At 44.6% G+C, this 21,134-nt stretch overlaps 1 protein-coding gene across 1 annotated transcript in view; it reads right to left on the bottom strand.

Moving 5' to 3' along the window:
* Positions 1–12,170: 12,170 nt before the first annotated feature.
* LOC144488428 (pancreatic secretory granule membrane major glycoprotein GP2-like) overlaps positions 12,171–21,134 on the bottom strand; it is a gene marked incomplete at its 5' end in the record, with an annotated part of 30,312 nt that continues 21,348 nt past the window's right edge. Inside the window, 2 exons of the mRNA XM_078206501.1 lie at positions 12,171–13,534; positions 14,395–14,477. Of these exons, the coding sequence (XP_078062627.1) occupies positions 13,469–13,534; positions 14,395–14,477 (149 nt within the window). The remainder of the gene's footprint in view (positions 13,535–14,394; positions 14,478–21,134) is intronic.

Raw genomic sequence — 21,134 nt, 5'->3', positions numbered from 1 at the left:
AAACACCCAGTAAAATTATTGACCCCTTCCTGTTGCGAACCTCCATCCACAGAGATTCCGCAACAATCCTTCTGTGGCGTCCATCTTTTCTACAGCCGTGACACTATCCCTGATTAACCGTGCCACTCCCCCACCTCTTTTGCCTCCTTCCCTGTACCTCCTGAAACATCTGAAACCCGGCACTTGAAGTATCCAATCCTGTCCCTGAGATAACCAAATCTCTGTAATGGCCACCACATCACACTTCCAAGTAGTGATCCACGTTCTAAGCTCATCCATTTTGTTCACTACACTCCTTGCATTAAAGTAAAGACATCTCAACCCTTCGGTCTGAGCTCTCCCCTTCTCCGTCACCTGCCTATCCTCCCTCTCACACTGTCTACAAGCCCCTTTTATTTTTACTCTAACCTCCTCTCTCCCAGTCACCACATTTTGATTCCCACCCCCCAACCATTCTAGTTTAAACACTCCCCAGTAGCCTTAGCAAACCTTCCCGCCAGGATGTTGGTCCCCCTGGGATTTAAGTGAAACCCGTTCTTTTTGTACATAAGAACATAAGAAATAGGAGCAGGAGTAGGCCATCTAGCCCCTCGAGCCTGCCCCGCCATTCAATAAGATCATGGCTGATCTGACGTGGATCAGTACCACTTACCCGCCTGATCCCCATAACCCTTAATTCCCTTACCGATCAGGAATCCATCCATCCGCGCTTTAAACATATTCAGCGAGGTAGCCTCCACCACCTCAGTGGGCAGAGAATTCCAGAGATTCACCACCCTCTGGGAGAAGAAGTTCCTCCTCAACTCTGTCTTAAACCGACCCCCCTTTATTTTGAGGCTGTGTCCTCTAGTTTTAACTTCCTTACTAAGTGGAAAGAATCTCTCCGCCTCCACCCTATCCAGCCCCCGCATTATCTTATAAGTCTCCATAAGATCCCCCCTCATCCTTCTAAACTCCAACGAGTACAAACCCAATCTCCTCAGCCTCTCCTCATAATCCAAACCCCTCATCTCCGGTATCAACCTGGTGAACCTTCTCTGCACTCCCTCCAATGCCAATATATCCTTCCTCATATAAGGGGACCAATACTGCACACAGTATTCCAGCTGCGGCCTCACCAATGCCCTGTACAGGTGCATCAAGACATCCCTGCTTTTATATTCTATCCCCCTCGCAATACAGGCCAACATCCCATTTGCCTTCTTGATCACCTGTTGTACCTGCAGACTGGGCTTTTGCGTCTCATGCACAAGGACCCCCAGGTCCCTTTGCACGGTAGCATGTTTTAATTTGTTTCCATTGAGATAGTAATCCCATTTGTTATTATTTCCTCCAAAGTGTATAACCTCGCATTTATCAACGTTATACTCCATTTGCCATATCCTCGCCCACTCACTCAGCCTGTCCAAATCTCTCTGCAGATCTTCTCCGTCCTCCTGCAGTAGAGTGTGACAGTTGGTGTCTCAGTGAGGGAGTGCTGCTCGGGCTGCAGTAGAGAGTGACAGTTGGTGTCTCAGTGAGGGAGTGCTGCTCGGGCTGCAGTAGAGAGTGACAGTTGGGGAAGTGTGGGGAAGTTTTTTTTTTTTTTGTTTTCTTTTTTTCTTGCTGGTAATGGCTTCAGGGATGGCAGTTCAGGCAGTATGCTGCATCTCCTGTGGGATGTATGTGGTGAGGAAATCCAGTAGTGTTTCAGGAGATTTTAGTTGTAAGAAGTGCATTAGATTGCAGCTTCTGGAGGAGCGTGTAAAGGAGCTGGAGGGGGAGGTAGAGGAACTCCGCATAATTCGGGAGGCGGAGGTGGAAGTTGATAGGAGTTATAGAGAAATAGTAACTCCTAGAAATGAGGCTTGGGTCAATGCCAGGAGGAGGGGTAAGAAGCAATCGGGAAGACAATCCCCTGGGGCGGTTCCCCTCCATAATAGGTTTTCGGTGCTGGAGGCTACAGTTGAGGAGGAATCAACTGAGCATAGAGAGCAGATCTCTGGGGGTGAGCCGAGTGAGAAAGCTCAGGTGGTTAGGGGCTGTAAAAGACTGGGCCTTGTGATTGGGGACTCCACAATTAAGGGGACAGATAGGAGGGTCGGAACTAAAGGTAGGGACTCAGGGTTGGTGTGTTGCCTACCAGGGGCTGGGGTCCGGGATGTGTCTGACAGGGTATTCAGGACTCTTAGGGGGGAGGGAGATAAACCACAAGTTATTGTACATGTGGGGACACACGACATAGGGAGGATAGGGGAAGGGGATATTAGGCAGGGATTTATGGAGTTGGGGTGGAAACTAAAGGCCAAGACTGACAGAGTGGTTATCTCTGGACTCTTGCCTGTACCACGGGATAGTTTAGAGAGGAATAGGGAGAGGGAAGGTTTGAATTCATGGCTGAGGGGATGGTGCAGGAGGGAGGGGTTCAGGTACTTAAGCAATTGGGGCTCGTACTGGGGAAGGTGTGACCTCTATGAGAAGGATGGTCTACACCTTAATCAGAAGGGGACCAATATCCTGGGGGGTAAATTTGCTAAGGCCATGCAGGGAGGTTTAAACTGATTCGGGGGGGGGGAGGGATCCTGAGTAGTGGGGCTGAAAGTGAGGGATGCATGGATGGGGACTGCAATGCACGGCATTGCAGAGGTGGGGTGGAGCAGGGTTTGAAATGTGTATACTTCAATGCCAGGAGTATTCGCAATAAAGTGGGTGAACTTGCAGCGTGGATCAGTACCTGGGACTTCGATGTTGTGGCTATTTCAGAGACATGGATAGAGCAGGGGCAGGAATGGATGCTGCAGGTCCCGGGGTTCAAATGTTTTAGTCGAAGTAGGGAAGGAGGTAGAAGAGGGGGAGGGGTAGCATTATTGGTCAGAGATTGTATCACAGTGTCAGAGAGGAGGTTTGATGAGGACTTATCTGTTGAGGTAGTATGGGCGGAGATTAGAAATAGGAGAGGAGAGGTCACCCTGTTGGGAGTCTTTTATAGACCTCCTAAAAGTTCTAGAGAGGTTGAGGAAAGGATTGCGGAGTCAATCCTGCTTAGGAGTGAAAGTAATAGGGCAATTGTTATGGGGGATTTTAACTTGACTAATATTGACTGGAATTGTTATAGCTCTAGCTCGTTAGAGGGGTCAGTTTTTGTTCAAAGCGTGCAGGAAGGTTTTTTGACTCAGTATGTAGACAGGCCAACTAGAGGTGAGGCTATATTGGATCTGGTGCTGGGAAATGAGCCAGACCAGGTGCTAGACTTGGAAGTTGGTGTGCATTTTGGTGATAGTGACCACAATTCGGTTACGTTCACCTTAGTGATGGAAAGGGATAGGCATGAACCTCGGGCCAGTGGTTTTAGCTGGGGGAAGGGTAATTATGAGGCTATTAGGAGAGAATTAGGAAACATAGGTTGGACTAGGAGATTACAGGGACTGGGAACGTCCGACATGTGGAGTTTTTTCAAGGAGCAGCTACTGCGAGTCTGTGATAGGTATGTCCCTGTCAGGCAAGGAGGAATTGGTAGGGCTAGGGAACCGTGGTGCACCAAAAAAGTTTCTTTGTTGGTTAAAAAGAAAAAGGAGGCTTATGTTCGGATGAGACGTGAGCACTCGGGTAGTGCACTAGAAAGCTTTAGATTGGCTAAGAGGGAGTTGAAGAGCGAGCTTAGAAGGGCTAAAAGGGGACATGAGAAGACTTTGGCGGATAGGGTTAAAGAGAATCCTAAGGCGTTCTATAGGTATGTCAAGAACAGAAGGTTGGTTAGGGCAAGTTTAGGGCCAGTTATAGATGGCAGAGGGAAGTTATGTGTGGAACCGGAGGAGATTGGTGAAGCATTGAACCAATATTTCTCTTCGGTGTTCACGCAAGGGGACATGAATATAGCTGAGGAGGACACTGGGTTGCAAGGGAGTAGAATAGACAGTATTACAGTTGATAAGGAGGATGTGCAGGATATTCTGGAGGGTCTGAAAATAGATAAATCCCCTGGTCCGGATGGGATTTATCCAAGGATTCTCTGGGAGGCAAGAGAAGTGATTGCAGAGCCTCTGGCTCTGATCTTCAGGTCGTCGTTGGCCTCTGGTATAGTACCAGAAGATTGGAGGTTAGCGAATGTTGTCCCATTGTTTAAGAAGGGGAACAGAGACTTCCCCGGGAATTATAGACCGGTGAGTCTCACTTCTGTTGTCGGCAAGATGTTGGAAAAAATTATAAGGGATAGGATTTATAATTATTTGGAGAGTAATGAATTGATAGGTGATAGTCAGCATGGTTTTGTGGCAGGTAGGTCGTGCCTTACTAACCTTATTGAGTTTTTTGAGAAAGTGACCAAGGAGGTGGATGGGGGCAAGGCAGTGGACGTGGTATATATGGATTTTAGTAAGGCGTTTGATAAGGTTCACCATGGTAGGCTTCTGCAGAAAATGCAGATGTATGGGATTGGGGGTGATCTAGGAAATTGGATCAGGAATTGGCTAGCGGATAGGAAACAGAGGGTGGTGGTTGATAGTAAATATTCATCATGGAGTGCGGTTACAAGTGGTGTACCTCAGGGATCTGTTTTGGGGCCACTGCTGTTTGTAATATTTATTAATGATCTGGATGAGGGTATAGTTGGGTGGATTAGCAAATTTGCTGATGACACCAAAGTCGGTGGTGTGGTAGACAGTGAGGAAGGGTGTCGTAGTCTGCAGGAAGACTTAGACAGGTTGCAAAGTTGGGCCGAGAGGTGGCGGATGGAGTTTAATGCGGAGAAGTGTGAGGTAATTCACTTTGGTAGGAATAACAGATGTGTTGAGTATAGGGCTAACGGGAGGACTTTGAATAGTGTGGAGGAGCAGAGGGATCTAGGTGTATGTGTGCATAGATCCCTGAAAGTTGGGAATCAAGTAGATAAGGTTGTTAAGAAGGCATATGGTGTCTTGGCGTTTATTGGTAGGGGGATTGAATTTAGGAGTCGTAGCGTTATGTTGCAACTGTACACAACTCTGGTGCGGCCGCACTTGGAGTACTGTGTGCAGTTCTGGTCCCCACATTACAGGAAGGATGTGGAGGCTTTGGAGAGGGTGCAGAGGAGGTTTACCAGGATGTTGCCTGGTATGGAGGGGAGATCCTATGAGGAGAGGCTGAGGGATTTGGGATTGTTTTCGCTGGAAAGGCGGCGGCTAAGAGGGGATCTTATTGAAACATATAAGATGATTAGAGGTTTAGATAGGGTGGATAGTGATAGCCTTTTTCCTCTGATGGAGAAATCCAGCACGAGGGGGCATGGCTTTAAATTGAGGGGGGGTAGTTATAGAACCGATGTCAGGGGTAGGTTCTTTACCCAGAGGGTGGTGAGGGATTGGAATGCCCTGCCAGCATCAGTAGTAAATGCGCCTAGTTTGGGGGCGTTTAAGAGATCCGTAGATAGGTTCATGGACGAAAAGAAATTGGTTTAGGTTGGAGGGTCACAGTTTTTTTTTTGTTTTTTTTTTAACTGGTCGGTGCAACATCGTGGGCCGAAGGGCCTGTTCTGCGCTGTAATGTTCTATGTTCTTTGTTCTATGTTCCACTCGATTCACTTTTCCACTTATCTTTGTGTCGTCTGCAAACTTCGTTACCCTACACTCCGTCCCCTCCTCCAGATCATCTATATAAATGGTAAACAGTTGCGGCCCGAGTACCGATCCCTGCGGCACGCCACTAGTTACCTTCCTCCAACCGGAAAAACACCCATTTATTCCGACTCTTTGCTTCCTGTCGGATAGCCAGTCCCCAATCCACTTTAACACACTACCCCCAACTCCGTGTGCCCTAATCTTCTTCAGCAGCCTTTTATGGGGCACCTTATCAAACGCCTTTTGGAAATCCAAAAACACCGCATCCACCTGTTTTCCTCCATCAACCGCCCTAGTCACATCTTCATAAAAATCCAACATGTTCGTCAAGCACGACTTTCCCCTCATGAATCCATGCTGCGTCTGATTGATCGAACCATTTCTATCCAGATGCCCTGCTATCTCCTCTTTAATAATGGATTCCAGCATTTTCCCTACTATAGACGTTAAGCTGACCGGCCTATAGTTACCCGCCTTTTGTCTCCTTCCTTTTTTAAACAGCGGCGTAACATTAGCCGTTTTCCAATCAACCGGCACTACCCCAGAATGCAACGAGTTTTGATAAATAATCACTAACGCATCCACTATTACCTCTGACATTTCTTTCAATACCCTGGGATGCATTCCATCCGGACCCGGGGACTTATCCACCTTCAGTCCCATTAGTCTACCCAGCACTGCCTCTCTGGTAACATTAATTGTATTAAGTATTTCTCCTGCTGCCAACCCTCTATCGTTAATATTTGGCAAACTATTTGTGTCCTCCACCGTGAAGACTGACACAAAAAACTTATTTAAAGACTCAGCCATATCCTCATTTCCCACTATTAACTCCCCCCTCTCGTCCTCCAAGGGTCCAACATTCACTCTAGCCACTCTATTCCTTTTTATATATTTATAAAAACTTTTACTATCATTTTTTATATTAATTGCTAGCCTAGCTTCATAGTCTATCCTTCCTTTCTTTATCGCTTTCTTAGTCTCTCTTTGTTGTTTCTTAAATTTTTCCCAATCACTTGTTTCTCCACTATTTGTGGCCACTCTGTACGCAGCTGTTTTTATTTTAATACTCTCCTTTATTTCCTTCGTTATCCACGGCTGGTTCTCCCTTTTCTTACAATCCTTGTTTTTTGCTGGAATATATTTTTGCTGAGAACTGAAAAGGATCTCCTTAAAAATCCTCCACTGTTCCTCAGCTATCCTACCTGCCAGCCTGCTCTCCCAGTCTACCTTAGCCAATTCATCCCTCATCCTATCATATTTCCCTCTGTTCAAACAGAGGACACTGGTTTGGGACCAAACTTTCTCCTCTTCCATCTGAATCAGAAATTCGACCATATTGTGGTCACTAGACCCAAGAGGGTCCTTCACAATAAGATCCTTAATTCTACCTACCTCGTTACACAATACCAGATCCAAAATAGCTCGTTCCCTCGTCGGTTCCGTAACATGCTGTTCAAGGAAACTATCCCGACAGCATTCTAAGAACTCTTCCTCCATTCCACCCTTACCGACTTGAGTCTGCCAGTCAATGTGCATGTTGAAGTCCCCCATGATTATTGCCGTTCCGTTTTTACACGCATCCCTTATCTGCTTGTTTATAGCCCTCCCTACCTCAACATTATTATTTGGGGGCCTATATACCACACCTACTAGTGTCTTTCTCCCTCTACTATTCCTCATCTCTACCCATAATGATTCCACGTTTTGTTCCTCAGAGCCTATGTCATCCCTCAGTACTACCCTGATATTATCTCTTATTAATAGCGCGACCCCACCACCTTTTCCTTCCTGTCTATTCTTCCTAAACGCCTGATACCCCTGGATATTCATCTCCCAGTCCTGGTCACCTTTCAGCCACGTTTCTGTAATGGCCACTAGATCGTACCCACTCGTGCTGATTTGCACCATCAACTCATTTACCTTGTTCCGAATGCTTCGTGCATTCAGGCAAAGTGTCCTTATTCCAGCTTTTATCTGGACCCGCTTTGATGAGTCGCGAACACCCTCTCCCTCTACTCCCTTATCTAAATTACCGCCTTCATTCACTTGCACCCTCTCCTCTACCATTAATTTTGTAATTCCCCTTACCCCTGCATCCTCCACCCCATCAATTAGTTCCTTGATCCTAGTCAACTCTTCTAGCTCCCCTCCCCCCAACCTATCTAGTTTAAATTCTCCCCAGTAACCTTAGCCAACCTACCGGCCAGGATATTGGTCCCCGTGTGATTCAAGTTCCACCCGTTTTTTGTATACAGATCACCCCTGCCCCTAAAGAGGTCCCAATGGTCCAGGAACCTGAATCCCTGCCCCCTGCACCAGTCCCTCAGCCACACATTCATCTTCCACCTCACTCCATTCCTGCCCTCACCTTCCCGTGGCACAGGCAGTAATCCTGAGATTACTACCTTTGCTTTCCTCTTTCTCAGCTGTCTCCCTAATTCCCTGTACTCCCTTTTCATGACCCCTTCTCCCTTCCTACCCACATCAGCGGTACCAATATGTACCGCTACCTCAGGCTCCTCTCCCTCCCACCTCAGGATTTCCGGGACGCGACTAGCGACATCCTGGATCCCGGCCCCAGGGAGGCAGACCACCATGCGAGAATCCCGCCTACCTCCGCAGAAACGCCTGTCTGTCCCCTTCACCATTGAGTCCCCGATTAATACCGCCTTCCTCCTCTTTTCCTTAGCCCTCTGAGTTACAGGGCTGGACTCCACTGCGGAGACACGGCCACTGCTGCTTCCCCCAGGCGGGCTGTCCCCCCCAGCAGTACTCAAGCAGGAGTACTTGTTGTGCAGGGGCAAATCCACTGGGGTGCTCTCAACCACCCTAGCCTTACCCTTCCTGGCCATCACCCACTTGGCCTCCTCCCGTTGCCCTGGTGTGACCACCTGATGATAGCTCTTGTCTATCACCTCCTCATTCTCCCTCATCAGCCTAAGATCCTCGAGCTGCAGTTCCAGCTCCCTAACACGGTCCCTCAGGAACCGCAGCTCGACACACCCCTCACAGATGTGGATGTCCGGGAGGCCAGATGCCTCCAGGACCTCCCACATCCTACACTGGGAACAACACACTGGTTTCACACTCATACTGGACACTTTATGTCAAGTAAGACAGTGAAAAGTTAATAAGAGTGTAAGGAAACAAAAACTCACCCCTGCTCGTCCAAGCCCTGTGAGCCAAAGCCCTGACAGCTCACTCAACTTCCCACTCACTCTGCTGCCCGCTACGATGCTGCCCGCTGTATACTTTGGTGTGCTTTTAAACCCTCCAAAAACTTCCCCAGGCCTCTCCTGGCCCGACTTCCGGTTTTGAAAAAAACCTCCGATTTTAAACCCAAAATTAACTGAAAAAATAAAGAATTAATTAAAGTCAGAAAACCCACTCTCTTACCCTCAGCCTGCTCCTGGGAACAAATCCCTGATATTAACAACTGATATTAAACCCAAACAACTGAGATTAAACCCAAACAACTGATATTAAACCCAGAACAACTGAGATTAAACCCAGAACAACTGATATTAAACCCAAACAACTGAGATTAAACCCAAAACAACTGAGATTAAACCTAAACAACTGATATTAAACCCAAACAACTGAGATTAAACCCAGAACAACTGATATTAAACCCAAACAACTGATATTAAACCCAAACAACTGAGATTAAATCCAAACAACTGATATTAAACCCAAACAACTGAGATTAAACCCAAATAACTGATATTAAATCCAAACAACTGAGATTAAACCCAAACAACTGAGATTAAACCCAAACAACTGAGATTAAACCCAAACAACTGAGATTAAACCCAAATAACTGATATTAAATCCAAACAACTGAGATTAAACCCAAACAACTGAGATTAAACCCAAACAACTGAGATTAAACCCAAACAACTGAGATTAAATCCAAACAACTGAGATTAAATCCACAACAACTGGGATTAAACCCAAACAACTGAGATTAAACCCAAACAACTGAGATTAAATCCAAACAACTGAGATTAAATCCAAACAACTGAGATTAAATCCAAACAACTGATATTAAACCCAAACCACTGAGATTAAATCCAAACAACTGAGATTAAACCCACAACAACTGAGATTAAACCCACAACAACTGGGATTAAACCCAAACAACTGAGATTCAATCCAAACAACTGAGATTAAACCCACAACAACTGAGATTAAATCCAAACAACTGATATTAAACCCAAACAACTGAGATTAAATCCAAACAACTGACATTAAACCCAAACAACTGAGATTAAACCCAAACAACTGAGATTAAACCCAAACAACTGAGATTAAACCCAAACAACTGAGATTAAATCCAAACAACTGACATTAAACCCAAACAACTGAGATTAAACCCAAACAACTGAGATTAAACCCAAACAACTGAGATTAAACCCAAACAACTGAGATTAAACCCAAACAACTGAGATTAAATCCAAACAACTGAGATTAAATCCACAACAACTGAGATTAAATCCAAACAACTGAGATTAAACCCAAACAACTGAGATTAAACCCAAACAACTGAGATTAAATCCAAACAACTGACATTAAACCCAAACAACTGAGATTAAACCCAAACAACTGAGATTAAACCCAAACAACTGAGATTAAACCAAAACAACTGAGATTAAACCCAAACAACTGAGATTAAACCCAAATAACTGATATTAAATCCAAACAACTGAGATTAAACCCAAACAACTGAGATTAAACCCAAACAACTGAGATTAAACCCAAACAACTGAGATTAAATCCAAACAACTGAGATTAAATCCACAACAACTGGGATTAAACCCAAACAACTGAGATTAAACCCAAACAACTGAGATTAAATCCAAACAACTGAGATTAAATCCAAACAACTGAGATTAAATCCAAACAACTGATATTAAACCCAAACCACTGAGATTAAATCCAAACAACTGAGATTAAACCCACAACAACTGAGATTAAACCCACAACAACTGGGATTAAACCCAAACAACTGAGATTCAATCCAAACAACTGAGATTAAACCCACAACAACTGAGATTAAATCCAAACAACTGATATTAAACCCAAACAACTGAGATTAAATCCAAACAACTGACATTAAACCCAAACAACTGAGATTAAACCCAAACAACTGAGATTAAACCCAAACAACTGAGATTAAACCCAAACAACTGAGATTAAATCCAAACAACTGACATTAAACCCAAACAACTGAGATTAAACCCAAACAACTGAGATTAAACCCAAACAACTGAGATTAAACCCAAACAACTGAGATTAAACCCAAACAACTGAGATTAAATCCAAACAACTGAGATTAAATCCACAACAACTGAGATTAAATCCAAACAACTGAGATTAAACCCAAACAACTGAGATTAAACCCAAACAACTGAGATTAAATCCAAACAACTGACATTAAACCCAAACAACTGAGATTAAACCCAAACAACTGAGATTAAACCCAAACAACTGAGATTAAACCCAAACAACTGAGATTAAATCCAAACAACTGAGATTAAATCCACAACAACTGAGATTAAATCCAAACAACTGAGATTAAACCCAAACAACTGAGATTAAATCCAAACAACTGAGATTAAATCCACAACAACTGAGATTAAATCCACAACAACTGGGATTAAACCCGAACAACTGAGATTAAACCCAAACAACTGAGATTAAACCCAAACAACTGAGATTAAACCCAAACAACTGAGATTAAACCCAAACAACTGAGATTAAATCCAAACAACTGAGATTAAATCCACAACAACTGGGATTAAACCCGAACAACTGAGATTAAACCCAAACAACTGAGATTAAACCCAAACAACTGATATTAAACCCAAACAACTGAGATTAAACCCAAACAACTGATATTAAACCCAAACAACTGAGATTAAATCCAAACAACTGACATTAAACCCAAACAACTGAGATTAAATCCAAACAACTGAGATTAAATCCACAACAACTGAGATTAAATCCACAACAACTGGGATTAAACCCGAACAACTGAGATTAAACCCAAACAACTGAGATTAAACCCAAACAACTGAGATTAAATTAAATTAAATTAAACTGTACAGGTCGCACCTGCCCCTAAAGAGATGAAGAGTAATTTCTTTACTCTAATGGCAATGAATCTTTGGAATTCTCTAACTCGGAGTTATGGGTGCTCCTTTGTTGAATAAATATAAGGCTGGAGCAGACAGATTTGTGGTGTCATAAAATTAGGGGATATGGGGGTGGGTGGGAAAGTGAAGATAAAGCCCAGGATCAGTCAGGATTGGACTGAGTGGCAGAGCAGGCTTGAGGGGCCAAATGGCCTCCTCCTGCTCTTATTTCTTATGTTCTTCTATCTTGTGAACTGCGAGTGTTCATTAGCAGAAAAGCCGGAAAAATATTCAAAGTGAAGCAGGGAGAGGAAGATGAATCCATGGGAAGACAGAGAGTTGAGAATCTGAGAGATAGGCCAGACAACAAGGTGAGTTTCAAACCGTTCCAGGGTGGTTTTAGCTCCTAATTCGATAATCTGGACATCTCTCCAAAAGAAACAGATTTGAAACATTGTGGTCAAGTATTTTGAGATTTATTAAGCACACATTGCATACATTTACACACCCACTTAACTGAGAAACCCACATGTGATGGTGATGGGCTCGAACACGTTACAGTTCCCAGCTGAATAATCAGTTAAACAGACACTTTGCAATCAAAACCCTCGTGATTTTCTCCTGTTTCTTCCGAGGCTTTTCTGAGGCATAGGTTTGGGTTTGTGAAAGCCCATTAATGAGAATCTGATAGACCTGATCGTGTAAAGAAAAAAACAGAAAAAGACAAGCTGTACAGACTCGGCAGGTCAGGCAGGAACTGCGGAGTGAAACACAGTTAATGTTTCAGCTCAAAAGCCAGCACATTGACTCGAAATACTAAATTTTACTGATCTCCACAGACGTTGTTTTGCTGAGAGTGCATCCTTGGCAGGATTTTCCTGTGATTTTAGTCCTAATCATATCTTGCTCACATGAGCAGCCTGGGAATGGAGGGATACAAACGATTGGTCTAGTTGGACCAAGGAGCGGCACAGGCTTGGAGGGCCGAAGGGCCTGTTTCCTGTGCTGTACTGTTCTTTGTTCTTTGTTACACTTTTACATCTTCACAATGGGACCAACAGGGACCGTTCACCGGTTCTATGAATCGAATGGAGTGAAGATACAAACATATTGCTTCCTGCTCCACCAGCAGTATCACTACTCCAGATAAGGAGGATCTGATTGGAGCCAGCATATATCAATTTGGTTAATAAAGCTGATGTAATTTCTTCTTTCACTGGGTTCGTGAGATCAGTTGTCAAATATTTCACTTTTCATACACTCACTTCCTATTCTATAGATAAAACAATAAGCCTGTATTCTATTCTGTACCGACCAACATCAACCTGTCACAACCTTCAGAAAAAGGATGATATCTCCCCAGAATTTAGCTTGGATTAACAGTGGTCTGTTTGCCCATTCACAGGGGGCCCATTCTCAGGGGGCTCCACACAGATCATTCTCTCATTAAGCAGAAAGTTAAAAATGGTCAATGTTGGGTCAATCTCTGTCCAACAGCCCAGTAGTCAGTATTTTCAAATTGAGGGTATGTTTCCCTATTTAACAAAGCAAAAGCTAAAGTTCCCACAATCCTGTCACATGAAGAAGAATCAATAATGATGTAACAGTAGCACACAGCGAGCAATGAATCCTTTGCTAGCTACTTAACATTGTAAGGCAGGACGATTAGTGAGCAAAGCTGTCAAACACACAGGCCATCATGCGCTGACTGATACAATCCATCACCAACAATCTTCTGGAGTAAGCCACAGCCGAGAGTTAATCATCTGCAATACTCAAATGAAGATCCACATCCGGAAATCGATTCTTGAGTGACAGCTGCAGCTATATCACAGACAGGAGACATAATTCATATTGCAGTGAGGGTGCAGGGAAATTGTGAAGTAGAGTTTGGGGACAAAAAGTCACATTCACTGCCAATCACTGTCTGGAACTGCACTGGCCATACGGAACAGGTGACATTGCTTCCAACGTTTGTAGTGAAAATGGGACTGGAGAAATGAGTTCAGTGAGGGAGCGAGAGAAGCAAAGGGGAGACTGGATGAAGCAAAGAAAAAGACAGAGAAATAGAGATGGGCACAGAAAGAAAAGGGAGAAAAAGAAAGAGCAGGACAGACTCAAGGAAAAGAGAGAGAGGGAGGGATGGAGACAAAGCAAGTGGCCGAGTAAGACAGAAGGTGAGAAGAGAGAGAGACAAACATTGAAGGTCGGAGAGAGAGAGATGACAAGAGATCAAGACAGAGAGAGAGAGAGAGTTAGCAAGAAATTGAGAGGGAGACAGAGGACAGACATTGAGGCAGCAACAGAGATGGATAGAGGGAGAAAGAGAGCAAAGGAAAGAGAGAGGAAGACAGAGAGAGAGAGAGAGGTGATCTTGGGGTCAGCAGAGCAATGTGAGGTTGTTTCAGACTTTCTTTGCCCTCAATCTGTGAGGGGTTTGGACCAATGGGACTGGACTGTGACAATGCTCCCCACTTCAGCTACACTATAGAGGTTCAGACACCAACGCAGGAACAGGAGGAGGCCACTCGGCCCTTCAACAGGAGGGTGGTCTGGATAATACAAGGATAATCAGCAGGATAGTGAAGCTGCTTTTAATCTGACATGGAGCTCCTGATCTGTGAATTCAGAGTGAGAGGCAGGAATTGATGTCACCAATATTTAATCTCCAAACAGATTCTCACCTCAAGAATAATGTTCTGCATCACTTCAACACCAACATGTCCCATGAATTTAATCACCAATTTAATCTGCGTGCCGCCAATGCCTAAAGACAAAAATCACAATTTTAGAAGGTTAAACACACTCAGCAACCACACTCTGGTGCCTGTTAGGGACACTGAGGGAGCATTTAGCATGGCCAATGCAACTAAGCAACACGTCTTTCAGACTGTGGGAGGAAACTGGAAGGAAAGCACCCAAAGGAAACCCACGCAGACATGGGGAGAATGTGCAGACTCCGCGCAGACAGTGACCCAAGCTGGGAATCGAACCCGTGTCCCTGGCGAGGCAACAATGCGAACCACTGTGCCTCTGAGATACAGGAAAATGAGAGTGTGTGAGGGAGAGATACAACAAACTACAGAAAATGTGTGAGTGTGAGGAACAGATACAGCAAGATACAGAGAATGTGAGAATGAGAGAGAATGATGCTGCCGATATATGGAATGTGAGCGAGAGAGGGATACTGCCAGATATCTATATATGTATATATACATATATATATGGGATCAGAGGTGAGCTGGCAAGGTGGAAACAGAATTGGCTCAGTCATAGAAGACAGAGGGTAGCAGTGGAAGGGTTTCTGAACGGAGGGCTGTGACAAGTGGCGTTCCTCAGGGATCAGGACTGGGACCTTTGCTGTTTGTAATATATATAAATGATTTGGAGGAAAATGTAACTGGATTGATTAGTAAGTTTGCGGACGACACAAAGGTTGGTGGGTTTGCGGATAGCAATGAGGACCATGAGAGGACACAGCAGGATATAAATCGTTTGGAGGCTTGGGTGGAGAGATGGCAGATGGAGTTTAATCCGGACAAATGTGAGGTAATGCATTTGGGAAGGTCTAATACAGATGGAAAGATACAGTAAATGGCAGAACCATGAAGTGTATTGATAGAGGGATCTGGGTGTACAGGTACACAGGTCACTGAAAGTGGCAATGCAGGTGGAGAAGGTAGTCAAGAAGGCATACGGCATGCTTGCCTTCATCAGCCGGGGCATTGAGTTTAAAAATTGGCAAGTCATGTTGCAGCTTTATTAAACCTTAGTTGGGCCGCACTTGGAATATCGTGCTCAATTCTGGTCGCCACACTACCAGAAGGATTGGAGGCTTTGGAGAGGGTACAGAAAAGATTTACCAGACCGTTGCCTGGTACAGAGGGCATTACCTATGAGGAGAGGTTGGAGAAACTTGGTTTGTTCTATTTGGAATGACGGAGGTTGAGGGGCGACCTGATAGAAGTCTACAAGATTATGAGAGGCATGGACACAGTGGATAGTCAGAAGCTTTTTCCCAGGGTGGAAGAGTCAATTACTAGGGGGCATAGGTTTAAGGTGCGAGGGGCAAGGTTTAAAGGAGATGTACGAGGCAGGTTTTTTACACAAAGGGTGTGGGTGCCTGGAACTCGCTGCTGGGGTTGTAGTGGAAGCAGATACGACAGTGAGTTTTAAGAGGCGTCTGGACAAATACATGAATAGTATGGGAGTAGAAGGATATGGTCCCCAGAAGGGTAGGGGGTTTTAGTTCAGTTAGGCAGCATGGTCGGTGCAGGCTAGGAGGGCCGAAGGGCCTGTTCTTATGCTGTAATTTTCTTTGTTCTTTGTTCTTTCTTTGACATAGAGAATGTGTGCTTGTGAGAAATACAACAAGCTAGAGAGAATATGTCTCTGTGTGAAAGGGAGATACAGCAGAATATAGCGAATGTGTGTACAAAAGAGTGAGTATAAAGAGCTTGGTAGGAAGTTAAAAAGCAGGACCCCAGGGGTAGTAATCTCAGGATTGCTACCTGTGCCACGTGCCAGTGAGGGTAAGAGTAGGATGCTCGGGCGGATGAACACGTGGCTGAGGAACTGGTGCAGGGGGCAGGGTTTCAGATTTCTAGATCATTGGGACCTCTTCTGGGGCAGTTGGGACCGGTACAAGAGAGACGGGTTACACCTGAACTACAAGGGGACCAATATGCTTGCAGGGAGGTTTGCTAGTGCTATTGGGGAGGGTTTAAGCTAGATTTGCAGGGGGATGGGAACCAGAGTGCCAGAGCAGGTAGTGGAGCGGGGGTGAAAATAAATGATGTTAATAGTTCATGCAAAATCACAAATAGAAGGGTTGTGTCTGGTGGTAATAATCTTCTGAGGTGTGTCTATTTCAATGCCAGGAGTATTGTGGGGAAGGCAGACGAGCTGAGGGCGTGGATTGACACATGGAATTATGACATTATAGCCATTAGTGAAACTTGGCTACAGGAGTGGCAGGACTGGCAGCTCAATGTTCCAGAGTTCCGATGTTTCGGACGTGATAGAGGCAGAGGGATGAAGGGTGGCATTGCTAGTCAGGGAAAATGTTACAGCAGTGCTCAGGCAGGACAGATTAGAGGGCTTGTCTGCCAAGGCCATATGGGTGGAGCTGAGAAACAGGAAAGGTATGACCATGTTAATGGGGTTGTATTATGGACCACCCAATAGTCAGCGAGAATTGGAGGACCAAATCTGCAGAGAGATAGCAGACAACTGTAGGAAACATAAAGTTGTGATAGTAGGGGATTTTAATTTTCCACATATAGATTGGGACTCCCATATTGTTAAAGGTCTAGATGGGTTAGAGTTTGTAAAATGTGTCCAGGAACATTTTCTAAATCAATAAATAGAGGTACCAACTAAAGAGGATGCAATATTAGATCTCCTATTCGGAAACAAAGAACAAAGAACAGTACAGCACAGGAAACAGGCCCTTCGGCCCTCCAAGCCTGTGCCGATAATTGGTCCAACTAGACCATTCATTTGTATCCCTCCATTCCCAGACTGCTCATGTGACTATCCAGGTAAGTCTTAAACAATGTCAGCGAGTCTGCCTCCACCACCCTACTTGGCTGTGCATTCCAGGCTCCCACCACTCTCTGTGTAAAAAACGTCCCTCTGATATCTGAGTTATACCTTGCCCCTCTCACCTTGAGCCGTGACCCCTCGTGATCGTCACCTCCGACCTGGGAAAAAGCTTCCCACTGTTCACCCTATCTATACCCTTCATAATCTTGTACACCTCTATTAGGTCTCCCCTCATTCTCCGTTTTTCCAGGGAGAACAAGCCCAGTTTAACCAATCTCTCCTCATAGCTAAGACCCTCCATACCAGGCAACATCCTGGTAAACCTTCCCTGCACTCTCTCTAAAGCCTCCACGTCCTTCTGGTAGTGCGGCGACCAGAACTGGACGCAGTACTCCAAATGTGGCCTAACCAGCGTTCTATACAGCTGCAACATCAGACTCCAGCTTTTATACTATATACCCCGCCCTATAAAGGCAAGCATACCATATGCCTTCTTCACCACCTTCTCCACCTGTCCTGCCACCTTCAAGGATTCGTAGACTTGCACACCTAGGACCCTCTGTGTTTCTATAATCTTGATGGCTCTGCCATTTATTGTATAACTCCCCCCTACATTAGTTCTTCCAAAATGCATCACTTCGCATTTATCTGGATTAAATTCCATCTGCCATTTCACCGCCCAATTTTCCAGCCTATCTATATCTTGCTGTATTGTCCGATAATGTTCATCGCTATCTGCAAGTCCAGTCATCTTCGTGTCATCTGCAAACTTGCTGATAACACCAGTTACACCTTCTTCCAAATCATTTATATATATCACAAATAGCAGAGGTCCCAGTACAGAGCCCTGCGGAACACCACTGGTAAGGAGTTTAACAACACCAGGATAAAGTCCAACAGGTTTAATTGGTAGCAAAAGCCACACAAGCTTTCGGAGCCCCAAGCCCCTTCACAGCATGAACACCACTGGTCACAGAGCTCCAGCCGGAAAAAGACCCTTTGACTGCTACCCTCTGTCTCCTGTGGCCAAGCCAGTTTTCTACCCATCTAGCCACCTCTCCTTGTATCCCATCAGCCTTAACCTTCTTAACCAACCTGCCATGAGGGACTTTGTCAAATGCAAACTTTGCCAAACGAGTTAGGACAAGTGACCGAAGTGTGTGTAGGGGAACACTTTGGTTCCAGTGATCATAACGCCATTAGTTTCAACTTGATCATGGATAAAGATAGATCTGGTCCTCAGGTTGAGGTTCTAAACTGGAAAAAGGCCAAGTTTGAAGAAATGAGAAAGGATCTAAAAAGCGTGGATTGGGACAGGCTGTTCTCTGGCAAGGATGTGATTGGTAAGTGGGAGGCCTTCAAAGGAGAAATTTTGAGAGTGCAGAGTTTGTATGTTCCTGTCAGGATTAAAGACAAAGTGAATAAGGATAAGAAACCTTGGTTCTCGAGGGATATTGGAACTCTGATAAAGAAGAAGAGAGAGATGTATGACATGTATAGGCAACAGGGAGCAAATAAGATGCTTGAGGAGCATAAAAAGTGCAAGAAAATACTTAAGAAAGAAATCAGGAGGGCTAAAAGAAGACATGAGGTTGCTTTGGCAGACAAGGTGAAGGATAATTCTAAGAGCTTCTACAGGTATATTAAGAGCAAAAGGATAGTAAGGGATAAAATTGGTCCTCTTGAAGATCAGAGTGGTCGGCTATGTATGGAACCAAAAGAAATGGGGGAGATATTAAATGGGTTTTTGCATTCGTATTTACTAAGGAAACTGGCATGGAGTCTATGGAAATAAGGCAAACAAGTAGGGAGGTCATGGAACATATACAGATTAAAGGGGAGGAGGTGCTTGCTGTCTTGAGGCAAATCAGAGTAGATAAATCCCTGGGACCGGACAGGGTATTCCGTCGGACCTTGAAGGAGACGAGTGTTGAAATTGCAGGGGCCCTGGCAGATATATTTAAAATGTCGGTATCCACGGGTGAGGTGCCGGATGATTGGAGGATAGCTCATGTTGTTCCGTTGTTTAAAAAAGGCTCAAAAAGTAATGCGGGAAATTATAGGCCGGTAAGTTTGATGTCAGTAGTAGGTAAATTATTGGAAGGAGTACTAAGAGATCGGATCTACAAATATTTGGACAGACAGTGACTTATTAGGGAGAGTCAACATGGCTTTGTGCGTGGTAGGTCATGTTTAACCAATCTATTAGAGCTTTTCAAGGAGGTTACCAGGAAAGTGGATGAAGGGAAGGCAGTGGATGTTGTCTACATGGACTTCAGTAAGGCCTTTGACAAGGTCCCGCATGGGAGGTTAGTTAGGAAGGTTCAGTCGCCAGGTATACATGGAGAGGTAGTAAACTGGATTAGACATTGGCTCAATGAAAGATCACAGTAAGAGTTTTAACAACACCAGCAACAGGTTTATTTGGTAGCAAATGCCATTAGCTTTCGGAGCGCTGCTCCTTCGTCAGATGGAGTGGAAATCTGCTCTCAAACAGGGCACAGAGACACAAAATCAAGTTTTGTGTCTCTGTGCCCTGTTTGAGAGCAGATTTCCACTCCATCTGACGAAGGAGCAGCGCTCCGAAAGCTAATGACACTTGCTACCAAATAAACCTGTTGGACTTTAACCTGGTGTTGTTAAAACTTTGACTGTGTTTACCCCAGTCCAACGCTGGCATCTCCACATCAATGGAAGAAGCCAGAGAGTGGTTGTGGAGGATTGCTTCTCTGAGTGGAGGCCTGTGACTCGTGGTGTGCCACAGGGATCAGTGCTGGGTCCATTATTGTTTGTCATCTATATCAATGATCTGGATGATAATGTGGTCAATTGGATCAGCAAGTTTGCTGATGATGCAAAGATTGGAGGTGTACTGGACAGTGAGGAAGGTTTTCAAAGCTTGCAGAGGGATTTGGACCTGCTAGAAAAATGGGCTGAAAAATGGCAGATGGAGTTTAATGCAGACAAGTGTGAGGTATTGCACTTTGGAAGGACAAACCAAGGTAGAACATACAAGGTAAATGGTAGGACACTGAACAGTGCAGTAGAACAGAGGGATCTGGGAATACAGATACATAATTCCCTAAAAGTGGCGTCACAGGTGGATAGGGTCGTAAAGAGTGCTTTTGGTACATTGGCCTTTATAAATCAAAGTATTGAGTATAAGAGTTGGAATGTTATGGTGAGGTTGTATAAGACATTGGTGAGGCCGAATTCAGAGTATTGTGTGCAGTTTTCGTCACCTAATTACAGGAAGGATATTAATAAGGTTGAAAGAGTGCAGAGAAGGTTTACAAGGATGTTGCCGGGACTTGAGAAACTGAGTTACAGAGAAAGGTTGAATAGGTTAGGACTTTATTCCCTGGAACGTAGAAGAATGAGGGGAGATTTGATAGAGGTGTATAAAATTATGATGGGTATAGAGTGAATGCAAGCAGGCTTTTTCCACTGAGGCTAGGGGAGAAAAAAACTGGAGGACATGGGTTAAGGGTGAAGGGGGAAAAGTTTAAAGGGAATATTAGGGGGGGCGCTTCTTCACACAGAGAGTGGTGGGAGTGTGGAATGAGCTGCCAGATGAAGTGGTGAATGCAGGCTCACTTTTAACATTTAAGAAAAACTTGGACAGGTACATGGATGAGAGGGGTGTGGAGGGATATGGTCCAGGTGCAGGTCAGTGGGACTGGGCAGAAAAATGGTTCGGCAGAGCCAAGAAGGGCCAAAAGGCTTTCTGTGCTGTAATGTTCTATGGTTCTAAAAAAGATACAGCAAGTTATAGAGAATGTGTGTGTGTGTGTGAGAGAGAGAGAGAGATACAGCAGGATATAGAGAATGTGTGTGTGTGTGAGAGAGAGATACAGCAGGATATAGAGAATGTGTG

Source organism: Mustelus asterias, unplaced genomic scaffold (assembly GCF_964213995.1).
Source record: "Mustelus asterias unplaced genomic scaffold, sMusAst1.hap1.1 HAP1_SCAFFOLD_1556, whole genome shotgun sequence".
Classification (NCBI taxonomy): domain Eukaryota; kingdom Metazoa; phylum Chordata; class Chondrichthyes; order Carcharhiniformes; family Triakidae; genus Mustelus; species Mustelus asterias.
This window is presented reverse-complemented; position numbering and strand designations above follow the sequence as displayed.